This window comes from Aethalodelphis obliquidens, unplaced genomic scaffold, assembly GCF_003676395.1.
Source record: "Aethalodelphis obliquidens isolate GAN/ISIS:26980383/991018 unplaced genomic scaffold, ASM367639v1 scaffold30, whole genome shotgun sequence".
NCBI lineage: Eukaryota > Metazoa > Chordata > Mammalia > Artiodactyla > Delphinidae > Aethalodelphis > Aethalodelphis obliquidens.
Genome location: NW_020837974.1, coordinates 21833920 through 21856227, shown reverse-complemented (window position 1 = coordinate 21856227; position 22308 = coordinate 21833920). Strand labels below are relative to the sequence as shown.

Sequence of the window (22308 nt, the reverse complement as noted above, 5' to 3'; positions counted from 1 at the left end):
AAAAACAGAGATAAGACTATTATTAAGACATTCTGCCTGAAACTTACAGCCCTGCAGTGGCTACTTCTCATATTTGGCAAAGAAAAAAAAAAAAATCTAAGGTCTTACAGAGGATTTTTAGGCAGAAGATATGTTGTATGATACCATAATGATGGATACATGTCATTACATATTTGTGCAAACTTGTAAAATGTATAACACCAAGAATGAATACTAATGTAAACTATGGACTTTGGATATAATGATGTGTCCATGTAGGTTCATCAGTTGTAACAAATATACCACTCTGGTGGGGGATGTTGATAATGAGGGAGGCTAGGCATGTATGGGAATAGGGGGTATATGGGAAATCTCTGTATCTTCAACTCAATTTTGCTATGAACTTACAACTGTTCTGAAAAAATAAAATCTTAATTAAAAAAAAAAGCCCAAGCTTCTTACCATGGTCTGGGTGGCCCTCCAACCTTCCCCACCTCATCCTTGCCTTGCTCCCTGGTCTTCAGTCACAAGAACCTTACTTCAATTCCTTGATGATCCCAAGTGCTTCGCTACCATGAGCTCTTAACCTAGGCTGTAAATGGCATCTAGATGGCTCCTGGCCAGACTTCAGGCTCATTTTAAAAGCCACCTCTCTGTGGAGCATTTTCTTTCATCTCAGAGGCTAGAACATCCATTCTCTTTATAGCATTGACGGCAATCTGTGATTTTTTTTTTGGTTTAGTTTTGATTGTCTGTCTCTCCCTCAAAGCTGTAAGCTTCTGGGGAGAACAAGATGGCGGAGTAGTATGACACTGAGCTCACTTCCCTCCATGAACATATCAAAAGTACATCTACACGTGGAGCAGATCTCACTGAAAACCAACCGTAGACTGGCAGAAAGACTCTTCTACAACCAAGGCTATAAACAGAGATCCGCATGGAGTTGGGTAGGAAGGGAGGAGAAGCAATGAGGTTGGGACCTGTGCCCCTAGGAGGAGATACAGAAGAGGAGGGGATATCACAGGCTTGGAGATCCTCCCTGGGAGTGAGGAGTTCAAACACATATTGGGCACACTTGGAGTCTGGCACCAGGAAGATAAATTCCTTCCGCTGACTTGAAAACCAGTGGAACTTTTAGGACAAACTGAGACACCACTCATAAAGAGTGCACACAAGCTTGCCTACTCCTGGGAACACGATGAAGAAAGCAGATTGAAACTGCCTGGGGCACTGACCAGCTTCCCACCACTGCCCCAGTATGTGCCCGGCCTGCACCAAGTGCCTGCCCCAGCTCCTCTAGCTCTGGTGTAGCTCCCCACTAGGGTGAAGGCTTCCATTGCTGCGGAGAGTGTGCACTTGTGGGGGTGGGGTGGGGGTGGACCGAGCTGGTCCAGACCTGGCACTGCATCTTAATGGGATGAGGGTATCCATTGCTGGAGCTCATGGAGGCAGTGGATCAGGAGCTGTCTGAAGCTCCGACTGGTGTGCTGGGACCATCCCAGCACACACCTAGCCCACACAGGGTGCCTGCTCTGGCCTCCCTCGCTCCAGAACTGCTCCCCTCTGGGATAAAGGTGCCATTGATGGGAGGGGGAGAACACACATTTACAGAGAATGGAACCAGCTTGGACCCAACCCGCAGGGCTTCTGCTCCAGCACCATGGGACCTGCCCTGCCCCTGACGGGGTGGTGATGACCACTCAGCACAGGAGAAGGCTCATCTCACACCCAGCTCTGGCTCTAGCCCCTCCATCTCCAGCCCCCTTCCCACCAAGGTGATAGCTGCCAGCAGACCCTGGGGAAAGATGTGACCCATGCTCACTTCAAGATTCAGCTCTTCCACCAAAGCCACTGGGCACACATAGACTGCAAAGGGACACTCCCACACAAGAACACTCCTTTGAGACTGGGATAGGTAACTGTTTCATGTACTTTCATAGAGACAGAGACAGTTAAACAAAATGAGAAGACAGAGGAATATGTTTGAAACAAAAGAACAAGGAAAAAACCCTAAAAAACAACTAATGAAACAGGAATAAATAATTTACCAGATAAAGAGTTCAAAGCATTAGTAATAAGAATGCTAACTGAACTTGGGAAAAGAATAAATAAGCATAGTGAAAATTTTGACAAGGAACTAGAAAATATAAAAAAGAACCAGTCGGGGGCTTCCCTGGTGGCACAGTGGTTGAGAGTCTGCCTGTCGATGCAGGGGACGTGGGCTCGTGCCCCAGTCTGGGAAGATCCCACCTGCCGCGGAGCGGCTGGGCCCGTGAACCATGGCCGCTGAGCCTGCATGTCCGGCCCCTGTGCTCCGCAACGGGAGAGGCCACAACAGTGAGAGGCTCGCGTACCGCAAAAAAAAAAAAAAAAAAAGAACCTGTCAGAGCTAAGAATACAATAACTGAAATGAAAAACACAATGGAAGGAATTAACACCAGACTAGATGATACAGAGGAACACATTAGTGATCTGGAAGATAGAATAACAGATATCACCCAATCAGAAGAGCAGAAAGAAAGACAAATAAGAAGAAAAATAGGAAGCAATGAATGAGATCTCTGGAATAACATTAAATGTGCCAACATTTGAATTATAGGGGTTCCAGAAGGAGAAGAAAGAGAGAGAAAAGGGGCGAAATGTATTGGATGAAATCATGGATGAAAACTTCTTGAACCTGAAGAAGGAAACAGATATCCAGGTCCAGGAATCACAGAGAGTCCCAAACAAGGTGAACCCAAAGAGACCCATGCCAAGACATATAATTAAAATGGCAAAAATTAACGAGAGGATTCTAAAGGCAGCAAGAGAAAAACAGAGTCACATACAAGGGAACCCCCATAAAGCTATCAGCTGATTTTCCTGCTGAAACTTTGCAAGCCAGAAGGCAGTGAAATTATATATTTAAAGTGCTTAAAGGAAAAACCCTACAACCTAGGATGCTCTACCAGCAAGATTATCATTCAGAATTGAAGGAGAGATAAAGAACTTCTCAGACAAGCAAAACCTAAGAGTTCAGCAATACTAGCCAAACCTAAAAGAAGTGTTAAAATGTCTTCTTTAAGTGGAAAAGAAAAGGCTATAACAAGAAGTAAGAATTTATAGGAAAGGGAAAATCCCACTAGTGAAGGCAAATATATAGAAGAGGCTGTGGATCAACCACTTAAATAAGCTTAAAAGCTTAAATAAGATTAAAAGACAAAAATTGTTTAATCAATTATAACTACAATAAACAGTTAAGGGATAAACATGAAGATGTAAAGTATGACATCAAAAACACAAAACATGGGGGAGGGGAGTAGAAAAACATAGCTCATTTAGAATGTGTTCAAGCTTAAATGACTATCAGTTTAAGACAAGTAGATACAATTTAGGTCAACATATATGACCCCCATGGTAACCACAAATCAAAAATCTACAATAGATACACAAAAAATAGAAAGGAACATAGCATAAGACTAAAGAAAATGATCAAACCACAAGAGACTAAAAGAAGAAAAGAACTGAGAACTACAAAAACAACCAGAAAAGAAGTAACAAAATGGCAATTAAGTACATACCTATCAATAATCACTTTAAATGTCAATGGACTAAATGCTCCAATCAAAAGACACAGAATGGCTGATTGGATAAAAAAACAAGACTGCTGCTTATAAGAGGCTCACTTTCGAGCTAAAGATCACTTTATGATCAAGTGGGATTTATTCCAAGAATGCAAGAATGGTTCAATACCCACAAATCAATCAATGTGATACACCACATTAACCAAAGGAAAGATGAAAATCACATGATCATCTCAATAGATGCAGAAAAGGCATCTGTCAAAATTCAATATTTATTCATGATTAAAAACGCTCATCTAAATTGGTATAGAGGGAACATATCTCAACATAACTAAGGTCATTTATGACAAACCCACAGCTAATATCATACTCAATGGTGAAAAGCTGAAAGCTTTTCCTCTAAAATCAGGAACAAGATAAGGATGCTCATTCTGGCCACTTCTATTTAACATATTATTGGAAGTCCTAGCCACAGCAATCGGACAAGGAAAAGAAATAAAAGGCACCCAGAAGGGAGTGGAAGGGAAGGGAAGAAGGAAAACTGTCACTATTTCCAGATGACATGGTACTATATATAGAAAACCCTAAAGTCTCCAAGAAAAATAATAATTTTAACTGATAAATTAAATTTAACCAATAAATAACTGATAAATGAATTCAATAATGTTGCAGGATACAAGATTAATATATAGAGAGCTGTTGTTTTTCTATACATTAATAATGAAAGAGAAAGCAAGAAAATAATCTCATTAAAATCATGTCAAAAAGAATAAAATACCTAGGAATAAACTTAACCAAGGAGGTGAAAGACCTGTACTCTGAAAACTATAAAACACTGATGAAGGAAACTGAAAACGACACAAATAAATGGAAAGATATCCCACGTTCTTGGATTGGAAGAATTAATGTTGTTAAAACGTCCATATTACCCAAAGGGATCTATAGATTTAATGCAAAAACCTATCAAAATACCAAAAACAGAACTAGAATAAATAATCCTAAAACATACATAGAACCACAAAAGACCCTGAATAGCCAAAGCAATCTTGAGAAAAAAGAACAAAGCTGAAGGTATCACAGTCCTTGACTCCTTGTATGGTGTTGATACAAAAAAAAAGATACAAAGATCAATGGAACAGAATAGAGAGTCCAGAAATAAACACACTCACAGTCCATTAATCTACAACATAGGCGACAAGAATATACAATGGGGAAAAGACAACCTCTTCAATAAGTGCTGCTGGGAAAACTGGACAGCTACATGTAAAGAATGACATTAGAACATTTTCTCACACCATATATAAAAATAAGCTCAAAATGGATTAAAACTAAATATAAGACTGGAAACCGCAAAAGTCCTAGAAGGAAACATAGGCAGAACACTCTTTGACATAAATCATAGCAATATTTTTTTTGGATTCATCTCCTAATGCAAAGGAAACAGAAGCAAAACTAAACAAATGGGACCTTATGAAACTTAAAAGCTTTTGCACAGCAAAGGAAACTATGGATAAAACAAAAAGACAACCTACTGAATGGGGGAAAATATTTACAAATGATATGACTGATAAGGGGTTAATATCCAATATATATAAACAGTTCATACAACTCTATATTAAAAAACAAACAATCCAACCAAAAAATGGGCAGAAGACTTGAAAAGACATTTTTCCCAAGTAGACATACAGATGGCTAACAGGCACTGAAAAGATACTCAACATCGCTAATTATTAGAGAAAGCAAATCAAAACCACAGTGAGGTATCACATCACATCTGTCAGAACAGTTATCATCAAACAGACCACAAATAACAAATGTTGGAGAGGATGTGGAGAAAAGGGAACCCTCAAATACACTGGTGGGAATGTAAATTGGTACAGCCACTATGGAAAACAGTATGGAGGTTCCTCAAAAGACTAAAAATTGATCCAGCAATTACACTCCTGGATATATATCTGGAAAAAACAAAAACAGTAATTCAAAAAGACACATGCACCCCCAAGGTTCACGGCAGCATTACTTACAATAGCCAAGATATGGAAACAACCCAAGTGCCCATCAAGAGACGATGGGATTAAGAAGATATGGTATATATATATACAATAGAATATTACTTAGTCATAAAAATGAATGAAATACTGCCACACAGCAATGTGGATGAATCTGGAGGCTATTATGCTTAGGGAAATAAGTCCAACAGAGAAAGACAAGTACTGTATGTTATCACTGGTATGTGGAATCTAAAAAACAAAACAAATTAATGAATATAACAAAACAAACAGACTCACAGATATAGAGAACAAAGTAGTGGTTACCAGTGGGGAGAGGGGAGGGAGAGGAGCAATATAGGGGAAGGGGATTATGAGGTACAAACGACTATGAATAAAGTAAATAAGCTACAAGGATATATTGTATAACATAGGGAATATAGTCACTATTTTATTATAACTTTATTTTTTTAGATTGGCATCATTTTATTTTTTTTAACATCTTTATTGGAGTATAGTTGCTTTACAATGTTGTGTTAGTTTCTGCTGTACAACACAGTGAATCAGCTATACGTATACATATATCCCCATATCCCCTCCCTCTTGAGTCTCCCTCCCACCCTCCCTATCCCACCCCTCTAGGTGGTCACAAAGCACCGAGCTGATCTCCCTGTGCTATGTGGCTGCTTCCCACTAGCTATTTTACATTTGGTAGTGCATATATGTCAATGCCACCCTCTCACTTCGTCCCAGCTTACCCTTCCCCCTCCCCGTGTCCTCAAGTCCATTCTCTACGTCTGCATCTTTATTCCTGTCCTGCCTCTAGGTTCTTCAGATTTTTTTTTTTTTTAGATTCCATATATATGTGTTAGCATATGGTACTTGTTTTTCTCTTTCTGACTTACTTCATTCTGTATGGCAGACTCTAGGTCCACCCGCTTCACTACAAATAACTCAATTCCATTTCTTTTTCTTGCCAAGTAATATTTCATTGTATATATTTGCCACATCTTCTTTATCCATTCATCTGTCAATGGACACTTAGGTTGCTTCCATGTCCTGGCTATTGTAAATAGTGCTGTAATGAACATTGTGGTGCATGACTCTTTTTGAATTATGATTTTCTCAGGGTATATGCACAGTAGTGGGATTGCTGGATCATATGGTAATTCTATTTTTAGTTTTTTAAGGAACCTCCATACTGTTTTCCATAGTGACTGTATCAATTTACATTCCCACCAACAGTGCAAGAGGGTTCCCTTTTCTCCACATCCTCTCCAGCATTTATTGTTTGTAGATTTTTTGATGATGGCCATTCTGACTGGTGTGAGGTGATACCTCATTGTAGTTTTGAGTTGCATTTCTCTAATGACTAATGATGTTGAGCATCCTTTCATGTGTTTGTTGGCAATCTGTACATCTTCTTTGGAGAAATGTCTATTTAGGTCTTCTGCCCATTTTTGGATTGGGTTGTTTGTTTTTTTGATATTGAGCTGCATGAGTTGCCTGTATATTTTGGAGATTAATCCTTTGTCAGTTGCTTCACTTGCAAATATTTTCTCCCATTCTGAGGGTTGTCTTTTCCTCTTGTTTATGGTTTCCTTTGCTGTGCAAAAGATTTTAAGTTTCATTAGGTCCCATTTGTTTATTTTTGGTTTTATTTCCATTTCTCTAGGAGGTGGGTCAAAAAGGATCTTGCAGTGATTTATGTCATAGAGTGTTCTGCCTAGGTTTTCCTCTAAGAGTTTTATAGTGTCTGGCCTTACATTTAAGTCTTTAAGCCGTTTCAAGTTTCTTTTTGTGTATGGTGTTAGAAGGTGTTCTAATTTCATTCTTTAACATGCAGCTTCCAGTTTTCCCAGCACCACTTATTGAAGAGGTTGTCTTTTCTCCATTGTACACTCTTGCCTCCTTTATCAAACATAAAGTGACCGTATGTGCATGGGTTCATCCCTGGGCTTTCTATCCTGTTCCATTGATCTGTATTTCTGTTTTTGTGCCAGTACCATACTGTCTTGATTATTGTAGCTTTGTAGTATAGTCTGAAGTCAGGGAGCCTGATTCCTCCAGCTCCGTTTTTCATTCTCAAGATTGCTTTGGCTATTCAGGGTCTTCTGTGTTTCCATACAAATTGTGAAATTTTTTGTTCTAGTTCTGTGAAAAATGCCGTTGGTAGTTTGATAGGGATTGCATTGAATCTGTAGATTGCTTTGGGTAGTAGAGTCATTTTCACAATGTTGATTCTTCCAGTCCAAGAACATGGTATATCTCTCCATCTGTTTGTATCAGCTTTAATTTCTTTCATCAGTGTCTTATAGTTTTCTGCATACAGGTCTTTTGTCTCCTTAGGTAGGTTTATTCCTATAATAACTTTATCTTTTTTTAAATTTTTTTTTAAAAATTTATATTTTATTTATTTATTTTTGGCTGCACTGAGTCTTTGTTGCTGCGCGCAGGTTTTCTCTAGTTGTGGCGAGCGGGTGCTACTCTTCATTGTGGTGCATGGTCTCATTGCGGTGGCCTCTTGTTGTGGAGCATGGGCTTCAGGCATGTGGGCTTCGTTAATTGTGGCACACGGGCTCAGTAGTTGTGGCTCGCAGGCTCTAGAGCGCAGGCTCAGTAGTTGTGGCGCACAGGCTTAGTTGCTCCGTGGCATGGGGGATCTTCCCAGACCAGGGCTCAAACCTGTGCACCCTGCATTGGCAAGCAGATTCTTAACCACTGCGCCACCAGGGAAGTCCCCTTATAATATCTTTAAATGGCATATAATTTAAAGTAATTTTGAGTCACTATGCTGTACACTCAAAAACTAACATAATATAATAAATCAAGTACACATTTAAAAAAATTTGTATGCTCCTTCTGTGTTTACTACAATCTGGCACAGTGCCTAATTATCAGTTTTCAGTATGTATTGAATGAATGTTGCCCCTTATCCCAGTCACAGATGAAGAGGGCAACCGGATCCATGGCTATGTGTTTTGAATATTCGTTTTCAAATATGGGAAGTGGGTCAGATGGAGCACATTAGGCTGTCCTTGTGATGAATCAGTCCTTCTAGTGAGTGAGTAAGTGAGTGAGGCTGTCTCCAGACAAAGAGTGAGGGTGGGGGAAGCAGCTTGCAGACTTGCAACAAAACAGAAGGCTGTCCTTGGTCTGCCCAGAAACAAAGCAGGGCCCTATTCACCTTAGCAGCCTTCATGCTGACTAATGAATGAGTGAGCCCAGATCCCATCCCAGGGCAGTGCTCCTTTTGTTAATGTGTTAGAAAAAAGTCAAACTCTTTGACTCAGGTAATTATAAACCCTTGCCAAGTTCAGGCTCATCAAAAAAAATTGTACTTGAGATATCATATTAGGTACAACAGGTCAAATATGTCCTATTCCTAAAGCAAGCTTAGACACCAAAGAAATATTTCCCATGAAAGTTTTTGTTTGCATTCTAGGAAATGATCTGCTTTGTTTAAATTCAAGGTACCCAAAACTAATTCAATTGCTCTTCTGCTCCGTCCCAATGTACTGGCTAAATTCTGTGGGTTACATGAATAGTACCCAAAATTCATTTCAATTTTAAAATAAGAAAGGTGAATGATGCATCCTGTGCCCACCATCAATGATACAGGAAGAAAACTGATTTTTTGTGACCTGGCCATGCTTTGCGTATCTCAGCAGTTCTCAATCCTGGCTGCACCTTAGAATCACCTGGGAGCTTTAAGAAAAATACTAATGCTCAGGCCACACCCTAGACCAAAGGAATACGAATCTCTAGGAGTGGGGGCAGGGGCTTTAGCATTCTTGAAACTGCCAGGTGATTCCAGGGTGCAGCCAGATTATACCTCAGCTGCTCCCCTAGAGGAGTCTCCTGTAATGTCTGCTCCCTGCTTGTCAATCCTGATCACCTTTGCATTTCTTCATGTGTTATTTGGCCTGAAACCAGCCAAGGAAGAGGGAATGATAAACAATGGGAAGCAGAAGCCAGAGTCTCCCAAATGAGGGATCAGAAATTTCTAACACATCGGAAGGAATGGAGGAACAGCAGGACTGTTTGAAGGATACGAAGATTCAAAAGATAGGAAATATCACTGGAGATGGTTTATAAAGTCCTTGTTCAATTCTAAGACACTGGTTTTACTGCAAGATCCTGCATCTAATTTGGATTTTAAGAATGAATTTTCACCTATTCATGCTTCTAAGGCTTGATTATATAAGCTTTCCTCTTTCCCTCCCCTATTCCTTTCTCTCCTCTTCTAAGTTTCTGTTTCCTTGTCTTCCTCAGGCCCATCAGTTTCAGTCTTTCCCTCCCTTGCCCCTGTCTCTCTCCCTCTAATCCTTCACCAGCAGCTCTTGTTCCTCCTCACCCCGTCCCCAACCCAGACCTCTCCTGTTCTCTCTGTGTGTCTTTGTCTCCCTGTCTCTGTCTCTCTTCTTTCTGGTCTCTTCTTCCCACTCACTCTCTATTTTCGTATGTCTCTGTATCTCTGGGGGTCTCTGTCTCCATTTCTCACTTTCAGCTTTTCTGTCTCTCTGCCTGTTTTTGTTTGTTTCTCTCTCCCGCCCATATCTTTCTCTCTCTGTCTCTCTGTATCTGACATGGTTAAGAGTCTCTCCCTCCCTCATTCACCTCCCCACCTTTTGTCTTTCTCCCTCCTGATTTCTTTCCCTCCCAACCTCCCTCTCCCTGTTCAGGATCTCTTCGTGTCTATGTGCTTGCATATGAAGGCGTCTAGGTGTCTGGGTCTCTCCCCATTTATTTCTCAGTCTCTATCTCTTTCTCTCCATCTCTCTGTCTCTGTCTCTGTCTCATTCTCTTATCTGTTTTTCTTCTGGGTATCTCTTTCTGTGTCTGTCTCTTTTTCTGTTTCTCCTTTATCTTTCTCTCTCTAGCTCTTTCTGTTTCTCTCTCTTCCTTTCACCCACACACTACTCTGTGTGCTTGCTCTCTATCAGTCCTCTTGTCTCCATGACCTTCATTTTTGTAATGATTTGTAGGCAGGGGCCTTGACTGAGCTTGGCTTCACCCAAAGATGGCTGCATTTTCCTTACTGACTGAGAGGAGAGAGGATGGTGAAGAAACACAAGTGAGCGCACACGCATCCTGGTGCCTTTCTTATTTCCCCCAAGACACCATGATACTGCCTGCAGGCCTGGGGCCGGATGAGCGGGGGTGCTGGCAGCCTTCCTGCCAGGGGAGCACAGCCCGTGCAGGCCACTGGGTCGGGAGGGGTGCGGGTTTGTGGGGTGGTTACCGCTGCCACTAGGGTCCGGCTTCCTCTCTGGCCTCAGCCCCTTCATCACACAGATGCTCTCCATGACCAGCTTGACAGGACCTGGTGGGTTCTGCATCGACTTCACCAGTGAGATGTCTGCCGGGTTCAGGGTGTCCAGTGCAGCGAGTGCAGCCTCCAGAGCCGGCATTGCCTCTGCCAGATCCCCTTCACATTCGTTCTGCAGGCGGTACAGAGACAGAAGGGGTGAGTGCCTGGCGCCCGGCACACCGGGCGTGAAGCAAGCTCTGCTCCTGGGGGAAGCAGCAGAAGGGAGAAGAGGTGCCTCCCGCCCCAGTGTCCTTCCAGGACACTGCTCCCTCCCGGAGGTTTGCATGGCGAGGGTGGCTCTCACAGGCAGCAGGGAAGCATGCACGCATTTGGGAGCTGTGGTTTGGATGCCTTGGACATTTGAGAATTTACCTGTTTTGCGATCTTAAAAAAATCATGCTTTTGGTTTTTAACGAATTCCCAAGAGATATATGCAGTCAGTGACCTCATACCCATTGATCAAGGATGGGTTGAGAAGATGAAGTAAAGAATGAAGCCTAGGGGTGAGTGACAGATGGGAAGGGGATTAGGGCAAGTTTGGGGAAGAATAAGGCATGGGGGGTGGGAGAATGTCAGAGATGGGGTGAGGGTCTGGGATGCACTGTAGCTCAGAGATGGGGTAGGGGTGGAGCTGGGGACAGGGTGGAGTTTAAGGCAAGACTTTCAGGAGGAGGAATGGGGATAGAGATTAGAGCTGGGTAGTGAGTTCTGGGAAAAGGAGACCGTATATGTTTTGCCCATTATTTCTTTGTTTGAAAGCAAAGCTAACATAATGGAATATTATTCAGCCATAAAAAGAAATGAAGTGACAATTCATGCAACAAAACGGATGAACCTTGAGAACATTATGCTAAGTGAAAGCAGCCAGACAGACACAAAATGCCACCCCCTCTATGATTCCATTCACATGAAATGTGCGTAAAAGGAAAATCCACAGAGGCAGAAGGTAGGTTAGTGGTTGCCAGGGGCTAGGCAGAGGGAGAAATGGCTAGCGACTGCTAATGGGTACAGGTTTCTTTTTGGGTAACGAAAATGTTCTAGAAGTAGATAGTGGTGATTGTTGTACCACTTTGTGAATAATCTAAAACCTCTGAGTTGCATGATTTAAAAAGGTGAATATTAATGGTATGTGAATTATATCTCAATTTTTTTAAAAAAAGGGAAGATTAACATTGTAAGATTTCAGAATTTCATAGATTACAGTTGGCCCTCTGTACCTGTAGATTTGCAACCACGGGTCCAGAGGGCAGACGGCAGGGGCTTGAGCATCTGCGGATTTTGGTATCTGTGGGGTGGGCCGGGGGGTGGGGTGGGGTGGGGAGGGCTGGACCCAATCCCCTGCAAATACAACTGCATTTAGCAGTTCAATTACCAAATCCTCCTCCAACAACAACAATGAAACGAGGACTCGAGAGGGAAAATGAGTTAGCCAAGGTCACAAAGCTGGCTAGTCAACGAGCCAAGCTCCAATCCTGGGCCCCTGGCTCCCCACTCAGTGAATTTTCTGTTAGTCTCCCAGCGCAGGGACTGATCACACAGCCATGACTGAAGTGAAACTTCAAAAGAGAATGTTAAAAGTAGCATGTGTCGAAGTCTATGTCCTGCACGTTTATTGTGATAAGCAAACAAAATAAAGGAGGTTCCACCTTCTTACATACAGGTGTGTGCACATGTGTATATATACACGCGTGTGTATATCATGGATTCTTTATTTTAGGTTTTCTGCTTTTCCTATACATTTATAGCAAGGTTTTATTTGGCTTCCTTATATTAACTCCCACCCTCAGATGAGCCACGTTAGATGTCCCCAGTATCAAAATGGAACGTCCTGCTTTGGATGGTAAGAATGGCTCAGTCCCAGGGGCAACTTAGTTTGCCCCTTCATCAGCCCTAGGATATGTGCCAGAGTGCAAGACGAGGGGAAGGACCAGAGCTGCCCCCTGCTGCTTCTCATGACCAGCTTCAGAAAGGGTTTGGTGGCCGAGGAGACTACAGGTATTGGCTCAGCTACATCTTTGGATCCTCAGTAGATTTCAACCATCCCAGGTGCCCCTGGTGTCCTATTATTGATAGTTCTGTGTCACTTTCTTATAATGTGCCAGACAACTAGTGGCCCGGTAGCTCTGCTTCTTTCCTAAGGTTGAGGCCTGGATTCTAGCAAGTTTGTTTGTTAAAGTGACTCAAAAGGCCTCTAATTGTAACATTTAGAGTTACAAACTCTAGCAGTGATTCTCAACACTGACTCTGCATCAGAGTCACTGAGGAGCATTTAGGGCATCCTCACGGTCAGGCTCCACACCCAGAGATTCTGATTCATTCAGTCTGGGTGGAGTCTGGGCATTTGCATTTTTAAAACTCCAAAGCTCTGTTGAGAGATTCCAGTTGATACTCTGGAAACACTGAAAGCAAGGCAGGAAGGAACAGACTTCAATGCCCAATAGGGGAATGGCCACTTGAGAGGTGAAGCACCTACTTAAAATGGTCATTAAAATGATTATATGACATTTTGGAAAAACATTTGTGATAAGCTGTTAAGGAAATTAAAAAGCATAAAGCAAATCACAATTATGCTATGATTGCAATACCAGAACTATCCACGTGTATAAACAGGAAGTAGAGGAAAACTTGGAAAATTGGAAAGGTGTTAAAGTTGAGCTCTTAAAAATTCTTTTGTATGTGTTACGACACCATTTGTTTCTATGATTAAAAAAATTATAATTAAAAATGACTTCTGTGGGGACTTCTCTGGTGATCCAGTTGCTGAGAATCCGCCTTACAATGCAGGGGGTGCAGGTTCCATCCCTGGTCGGGAAGCTAAGATCTCACATGCCGCAGGGTGGGGCAACTAAGCCCGCACGCCGCAGCTATTGAGCTCGCCAGCCACAACTAGAGAGAAGCGCGTTGAGTCTGTACACTCTGGAGCCCACACGCTGCACAATGAAGACCCCGCGTGTGGGCCACAACTAAGACCTGACACAGGCCCCCCCAAAAAAACACCCCAAAAAATAAAATAAAAATGACCTCTGTGGCTTAGCAGTGCACAGAGCAGTAGGGCTGTTTGAGGCGTGTGAAGCACAGTGCTTGCAGATGAAATGTAATCAACTCTGCAGTACTCCTGACATCATTTATTATCCTTGTTATGGGGGAAAGAAATGATCCATTAGCTTAAAAAGAATCGACCAATGTAAGCAAACCATTTTATTTGGAAGCAAGCTCTTGTTTGAAGAATGGTCAGAAGAAATTTCTAACTGCTAAGTGGAGACACAGGGACAAGCATCTTCAGCTAAGTGCCAAGAGCCTTGGAGTCTGATCCCACCAACTAGCTGTGCGGCTCTGCAAAGTCAATTCACCACTGAACCTCAGTGTTGTTGACTTCTAGACATTGATGGCTGTCATTAGTAAGTCCAAAGTCATTGTGATAATGGAACCGTATACTTGAAAGTGCTTGGGGAAATATATAACATGAACATTAATCAGATTTTCTTCTAATGTCTGAATATAGGTGAAGCCCTTCCCAGGACTGTTCTTCTTTGGTATAAGAATTACCTTCAAATGGGGTCCTCTAGATTCAATAATCTGTCATTTGACAAATATTTACTCCACACCTATGACATGCCAGCCACATCTGAGCAAAAACATGATTGAGGTGAAGGAGATAGCCAGAGGGAAGAGCCAGTGCAAGGGCCCTGGGATGGGAACATGCCTTGTGTTTGTTTGGGGAATAGCTAGGAGGCTGGTGTGGCCAGAAGAGTCAACGAGGGGAAAGTAATAAGAGATAAGCTTAGATCTTGTTGGGGCTTACAGGACCTGTCGCTGAGCGAGATGGAGAGTATTTGTAAAACAGTAATGCTTCCTGGAGAGAGCCAGGTGTCATTTACTGGCTGTGTGATGCTGGGAAAGCATCCTTTCAAGCCTCACATCTTTCCTCTGCAAGATGGGCATGACCATGCATATTCTGCAAGACTTTGTTAGGCTCTAGTGAGATAACAGATGAACCCTGAAAATGCGGATTCCCTTTCTTCTCTCTCACAGTTTATACCTTGATTCCTTGAGCAATGGCGGCAGCAGCATTGGCTTCTTCTTCATCGGCTTGCACCAGAAGTTTCTTGGCATCGGCTTCTCGCGTCTCCCCTTCAATTTTCACCATCATCTTAGCGGTCTCCTCAGAGGTCTGAATGAGTTGGGGCTGGAGGGCAGTCAGTTCTACTTGCATGACGGCCACCTAACAAGGAGAGGAAGGTGGGAGGGGTGCAGGGTCAGCTATGTCAATGCCAAAAATGGCATGGCTGGCAAAAGTTGAAACGATTCTCTAACCTATGACACACGCAGAAAATACTAATGATTTTAATGGTACTGGGTACATATTTGTTGGCTGGAGTTTCTCTCTTTGATCTTTCAATATTTTGTTACTGAGTTCATGCTATGTGTTGTAGTTACCAAGCTCTGTGGTAGGCACTATACATATAACAGTAAACAAAAAATTTTTTTAAAGATACAACACTTAAAAAAAGATATTCCAAAAAAAAAAAAAAAAAGATATTCCTTGGGGCTTCCCTGGTGGCGCAGTGGTTGAGAGTCCACCTGCCGATGCAGGGGACACGGGTTCGTGCCCCGGTCCGGGAGGATCCCACATGCTGTGGAGCGGCTGGGATCGTGAGCCATGGCCGCTGAGCCTGCGCGTCCAGAGCCTGTGCTCCGCAACGGGAGAGGCCACAGCAGTGAGAGGCCCGCGTACAGCAAAAAAAAAAAAAAAAAAAAAAAAGATATTCCTCCTGCATTGAGCCTACACTCTAGTGTTGGGGGCAGCGAAAGACAGAACAAAAGAAAGTTAGGAGGAAAAAAACTCTACATTTTTTAAGGCTGTGAAGGAATCATACATGACTGAGAGAGCTGGGATAGAAGGAACTTTCAAGGCCATTTGTTCCCAACAGTCTGATGCTCTCTAGAAAAGTAGTTTTCTGCCAAGTAGTTTTCTGGCCACTGTTTGAACACTCCTAACGGTGAGGAGCTCACCACCTCTCAGGGGAGCTGGGCCATTTTTCAGGCAGCTGAACACATTAGATTTCCAGATAAGGAGCTGGAATTTACCCCCAGGCAGTTTTTCCCCACTGGTCCTGATTCTGCCTTGGAAGGCAGCTCAGATGCTTACCTGAAGAGAGTTTCATGACCTTGAACCCACTGTCCACAGAAAGCCCACATGAGAGAAGAAGCATAGCATGCTGGCCTGATTAGGAACACAGACTCTGCAGTCACGCAGACCTAAGTTTCAGTTTTGGCCTCACAACTTGCACCAGCTACTCATGAAGCTGTGTGATCATGGGCAAGTTGCCTGGCCTCTCTGGGTCCTTGGTCTCTTTGTGCGTAATGTGGTGATAACAGTACCTTCCTCATATACAGCACCAGGCACGTGGTAGGGCTCACGTAATGTTAACTGGCACCACATTCTCCTTACTGGTCTAGACTGTCTCAGGTCATTTTGCTGCTCAACACAGTTTGCTCACCCTTGTCTGGAGAGACTCCAATTTTCAACATCTCTCTGAAAGCTAAGGACCCTGAAGTGGACCCAGCAACTGCAGGAGCAGAGCAACAGAGGCACCCCTGATGTTCTTTCCCATCCCTGTGCTGCATGTTGGTGGGTCTGCTATACTCACTGACAGGTCAACCTACTGCAAACCATTCAGTTGCCTGAGTTCTTTTTTTTTTTTTTAACGTTTTTATCGGCGTATAAATGCTTTACAATGGTGTGTTACTTTCTGCTTTATAACGAAGTGAATCAGTTATACATATACATATATCCCTTCCTTAGTTCTTTATTGGTGCTGAAAATCCATGCCTTAGTGTGGTTGTGTCAAGAGGCTCAAGCACAAATCAATCACTAATTTATATGCCAGGCATTTTGCTAAGGGTTACACTTGTGTCAGCTCATTTAATCTTCATAATAGCCCTATGAAGTGAAGCCTGTTATTATCACTTCTTTTTATAGAAGAGGAAACTAGGCCCTAAGAGGTGAAATAACATCGTCAAGGTTCTATAGCTGATAAGTTATAAAGCTGGAATTTGAGTCCAGGCCCTGCTCTTAACCACTGTCTTATTCTGCCCAGTTCCCCACGAGAGTATCCAGGGCTGGGGCAGGGGTAAGGTGGGTAAGGCACTTGCCTTGGGCACAAAATTTAAGCGGGCTCCAAAGAACTCAGTATTCAAGATAAATAGTATTTTACTGTAATGTTGTAAAAAGTTAAAATTAGTTCAAAAAGATCCATGATGAACAAAACATCAAAATCTTAAAGATAGACAGGGCTGGGTTTAGGCCAAGCAAGTGAGGTGAGCTCTGCGAGCACAGGGTCAGAGGCTGTCTTTATTTTTTTTATTTTTTATTTTTTTATTTTTTTTTGCTGTCTTTATTTTATTTGGCGCTCTCTTGACTTCTGCACCTGAACAAGTGCTTTACCGCATCCAATCGGTCTTGGACCCCTTTGTCCCTGTACTATTTTGGCAGCGCTCACCTGTGAAGCAGCAAATTCAAGTTTCTGCAGGCCTGTCAGGTAGCGGTTCCTCATCATATCCACCTCTTGCCTCTTCCTATTCAGGAGCGTCTTGAAGGTTAGGATCAATTCGAGGTAGGAGGTGGGGGTGACGTAGTTGTGTCTGCGAAGTGTGTTGTAATAATCAAGCGACAGCTTTTTCACACTCTCCTGGAAATATTTGCACATGGAGATGACCCTGCCGAGGACACAAAGGTGGTCAGGCAGGCCCAACGTGCTCCAGAGAGATCCAGTACAGCCTCGGTTCACGGATGCGAGGATGTGAGAAAGCCGCTCACTATGGCCTACTAGAATCCCAAATTCTCTGAAGCATGTCAACAGAGCCTCGAGAATGATTGGGGAAGTATATATTCTTCCTAGAATGATCTTTGATTAGGTAATTTCTATCTTTAATCACTTTTGTGACTCACCAGGGCTTAAGCTGGAGTTCTTAACCTTGGTCAGTCTGGTGAAGACTCTGGACTTTGCAGAATAATGTTTTAAAATGCATAATATAATATATAGAGGGTTACAAAGGAAACCAATTATGTTGAAAGAGTTTTCAAAATATTTTAAAAACCAAATTTATGATATAGTAATATGTGTGATTTTATTTATGCATTAAATCAGGGATCAGCAGATTCTTCCTGGTAAGGACCAGATAGTAAATATTTTAGGCTTTGTGGGACAACTTCCCTGGTGGTCCAGTGGTAAAGAATCCACCTTCTGATGCAGGGGATGTGGGTTTGATCCCCGGTCAGGGAACTAAGATCCCACATGCCGCGGGGCAACTAAGCCCGCACCACAGCTACTGAGCTCATGTGCCTCACCTAGAGAGCCTGTGTGCCGCAAACTACAGAGCCCATGTGCTCTGGAGCCTGTGCACCACAACTAGAGAGAGAAAACCTGCAGGCCACAACTAGAGAAAAGGCTGTGCGCCACAACAAAGAGCCCGTGCGCTGCAACGAAAGATCCCGCACGCCCCAACCAAGATCCCACGTGCCGCAACTAAGACGTGACGTAGCCAAAAATTAAAAAAAAAAAAAATTTAGGCCTTGTGAGCCACATGGTCTCAAGAGCAACTATTCAACTCTGCCACTGTAGTGTGCATGGCTGTTTCCCAATAAAACATTATTTACGAAAACAGGCTGTGAACTAGACTTGGTCCACGGATCATCATTTGCCGACTGTGGCATTAAATAGTAAGACTGGACAGCAGATCTAACAACTACCATCATTTTCAAGGAAATGATATATTTGGGGCATCTGTAATGACTGAGTGAGTTATGAAAATAACTGTGATTCCTACTGGTAACAAAGTCACACAATCCTTCTGGGGTTTATTGCCTACATTCGTTGAAAGAAATACAAAGTATCAGTTAGATGTCAGTGAAAACGAAGATGTACTTTTTCCCCACTCACATTCACTGTCCCTCTGAATTCTGTTCATGAGCCTATGGACCCAGGTTAAGGGTCTTCTGACCTAGAGAACAAAGTTCAAAGTTCTTAAAAGCCATGAATATTCTGACTGCTACCTATTCCTTCATTTTCTATTCATTCATTTAATAAGCAGTAATTGAACCTACTATGTACCAGGCACTTGCTAGGCACTAAGGATACAGAAGTATACAAGAAGGTGATATGACCCCTGCCTTCATGGGACACCTAGAGTGGTCAACAGTCTTAACCCTTCTCTTACTGTAGCCAAAATTCAGTGCTTTTTTTTTTCGTTTGTATATCTGTGCTTTATACAAAAAAAAAGTTATTTTCATAACAAAAAATCCTCACAAGAACCAGTTTTCATCCCCTTGGCAGCAATATCACCCCTCTTGAGAATGCATGCTCTAAGACTATTGAAATAGCAATAGTATTATATCCAGGTTCTCATAGCTATGACAACAGTGCATCCCTAGGACAATTCTGAACAATGAAATGTTATTCTTTATCAGCAAAGGTGTTTTATTAAATATCTAAATGTGATTTAAAAATATAAGACTTTTTTTTACATAAAATGATAAGTTTTGAAACAGCAACAAGAATAGAGCCAATATCTAGATTTTCATTTGAAATATTTGGTTGCCGTACTAAAATGCAGCTAACACTTACTCTATCCGAATATTGTCATCGAGCTCCACATCTTCTAGAAATGTGTTGGCTACCAATTCCAGGGCATCTGTGGGCCAAGACTGGAACCAGTCAATTGTGCAGCAATTGATCAGGGAAGGGAACATCCGCAGGTGGTTCCGGAAGGCGTCCCCAATCGGACTCATGGCTAATGAAAAGTAGACTTCGTTAGTTCTCTTTCTCCAAGTCAAGGAGGCTGAAAGGGACAGGCAGGTCTTTCCAAGGATTCTGGTGGGGTAAGGGAGCAGTCATGTTTCCTATTGGCACTCCAGGGTGTGACTGGGAATAGTCAGGATGAGTGCCTGGGAAGCACAGGGGGAATCATGGGATATTTTCAGGACACTTTGTGATGGGAATTCCGTTTATTACAATACCTTCTGGCTCATCTCCAGTATCCACATTGTCCCTTCCAGATCCTTAGGGTCACATAGCCAGAGTGGTTTGAGCCCTTTGACCCACGTGCTCTGTTTGTCCTGACTCACAGACATAAGGGAGCTGTGGGGCCATCAGCTTGTTTCTGACCCCATCCCCATCCAACCACAGAGGTTGGATTCTATGCTCCAAATTCCCTTCACTGTTTATTTAGACCCAGTGTGGTGGGAGGAAGCATAATGCACAGGTGAAAGTGTGAGGAGGTCAGCGTGGCTAAAAAAGAGAGAAGGGGAAGCTTGGTTGGAGATGAGAGTGGAGAGGATGCAGGGGACAGCCTGGCAGGTTGCCTTATAAGACTATAGGTTAGGAATTTTGGTCTTTATCTGAATAGAAAGCAATTTAGGTGTTTTAATTTGTGTATGTGTGTAAATAAACAACGATCACATTTGCAATACATGAAAAAAAAATCCCCATCCTGACTCAGTGGAACATAAAGGTCTGGAATGGACAGAGTAGACATAGAACAGTTAGAAGGCTGTAGAGGTGAGGTCTGGGTGAGATGATAGCGGCTTAGCTAATATGAAGGTGGCAGAGGTAGAGATAAGTGGGTAGATATGCGAGAGAGAAGGCGAAAACTGACAGGACATGGTAATAAGAGAGAAGTATTAAACACGACCCCTAAGTTTCTGGATAGACTGGAGATATCGTTCATAGAGAGAAGAACTCCAGGTGCTGTTCTGTGAGGTTGCCGGGTACTGTACTAAAAGGAAGGAGAGGGTTCAGAGGAGAATTCCGAGAACTGAGGAGAGTGGAACAGGTTTGAAACAGTTGTTCAGGACAGTGGAAGTTTCCAAAGGAATTCTAGGCACTGACCCGTGGGCGAGTGAGTGCCTTGTCTGGATCATTCCTGGTACCACGGTAAGAGGAACGGACTTAAGGCACAGGAGATCCTGAAATACCCAGAGGAAAAGGGCAAACTGAATTTGCTTCTTCTTACCAAGGACAATGTGAAGGTTGTTTTTTACTCTCTCAATAAAGAAGTTATACATAGAAAGAGGAGTGGCTTCAATCTTCTCGCCTTCTGTCCTTGCTGCCATTTGCATCTTCTCCACAAGGTCAGCCTTCTCGTCAGCGGGGAAGATGTTGGGCACGTCTCCCGTGTTCAGAAGCACGTTGATGTCCTCAATGAATGACTCGTCCTTGATCTGGTTATCGGTGAGGAGGAACACAGTACTCTTGGAGGCCACACCGACCTGTAGCATGATCTTCTTCAGGTCCTCTCGCCAGTCATTGCCTGAGTAGCTCTTAGTGATCTCGATCTGGCACAGCTCATATGAGTTCATGAATGTGGACAGTTTGCTGGCACTTTGCCGCCCACTGCCCCCAATGCCCACCAGCAGCAAGTGGCCTTTGTTCTGCTTCAGGACCCTGCATATCCTGGAGATGTGCTCGATGGTGAACCTGAACATGACCAAGGACATGGGGGCCTTGCTGATGTTGTTGAACTCTTCCAGGTAATACTCCATGACCACTGTGAGCTGTTTTAAGTCAGTGATCTCATCATAGATTTTTTTGTCACTTTCTGGCTTGAAGAAATCTCCAAAGAAGAGGCTACGGATATTATCATCAACTATCTTTCCAGTGGGTGACAGGTGGACGAGGACCTGTGGGAAAGGTAAGTCTCAACTAGGCATTCAGCCAGTAGCCCCAGCCACCATGGTACTGAGAGATGTAGAGGGAGGGAGCAGGGGATGTATTTGTTTCCTCTGAGCATTCTTCAAAGTCATGGTTCATCAACATTTTTTTTTCTTTAAACAAAATATGTGGATCTCGTGGTTGTAAAGACTATGATGAAAGGACATTTGAGAAAAGAGTGTGAAAGCAAGGGTCAATCTGTTTGCTAAGTGATTAAAACATTGGTGGTCAGATTGTAAGATCCCAAGAGGAGGTAGTCGAAAGATGGCATCATTTTTAATGTATTTGCTCCTTCACCAAATAGAAGTGCGGGCATTTCCCTGGTCCCCACTCTGTACCTAGAGTAGAAATGTTTTAGATGCCTCTTCTTCCTGATATTAAAAACTGGCAGTGCTTCTGCACTTGGCCCCTGGATGCAACATGAAACACTTGTAATTTTTTCTTTGGAGAAATTGTAGCTTCTTAAGAATAGAGGTAGAACTAGATGATGCAAATACATAGGCTTAAAACTTTACTTATATCAAAATAGAAAAGAGAGGGCTTCCCTGGTGGCGCAGCAGTTGAGAGTCTGCCTGCCAATGCAGGGGACACGGGTTCGTGCCCCGGTCCAGGAAGATCCCACGTGCCGTGGAGCGGCTGGGCCTGTGAGCCATGGCCGCTGAGCCTGCGCGTCCGGAGCCTGTGCTCCGCAACGGGAGAGGCCACAACAGTGAGAGGCCTGCATACCGCAAAAAAAAAAAAAAAAAAAAAAA

At 42.9% G+C, this 22308-nt stretch overlaps 1 protein-coding gene across 1 annotated transcript in view; it reads right to left on the bottom strand.

The window, feature by feature from the left end:
• Positions 1–22308, bottom strand: part of DNAH3 (dynein axonemal heavy chain 3) — a 195806-nt gene that overhangs the window by 24377 nt on the left and 149121 nt on the right. Inside the window, exons 49-53 of the mRNA XM_027126693.1 lie at positions 20859–21525; positions 19472–19637; positions 17348–17564; positions 14884–15066; positions 10776–10974 (exon numbers count right to left, since the gene is read on the bottom strand). Of these exons, the coding sequence (XP_026982494.1) occupies positions 10776–10974; positions 14884–15066; positions 17348–17564; positions 19472–19637; positions 20859–21525 (1432 nt within the window). The remainder of the gene's footprint in view (positions 1–10775; positions 10975–14883; positions 15067–17347; positions 17565–19471; positions 19638–20858; positions 21526–22308) is intronic.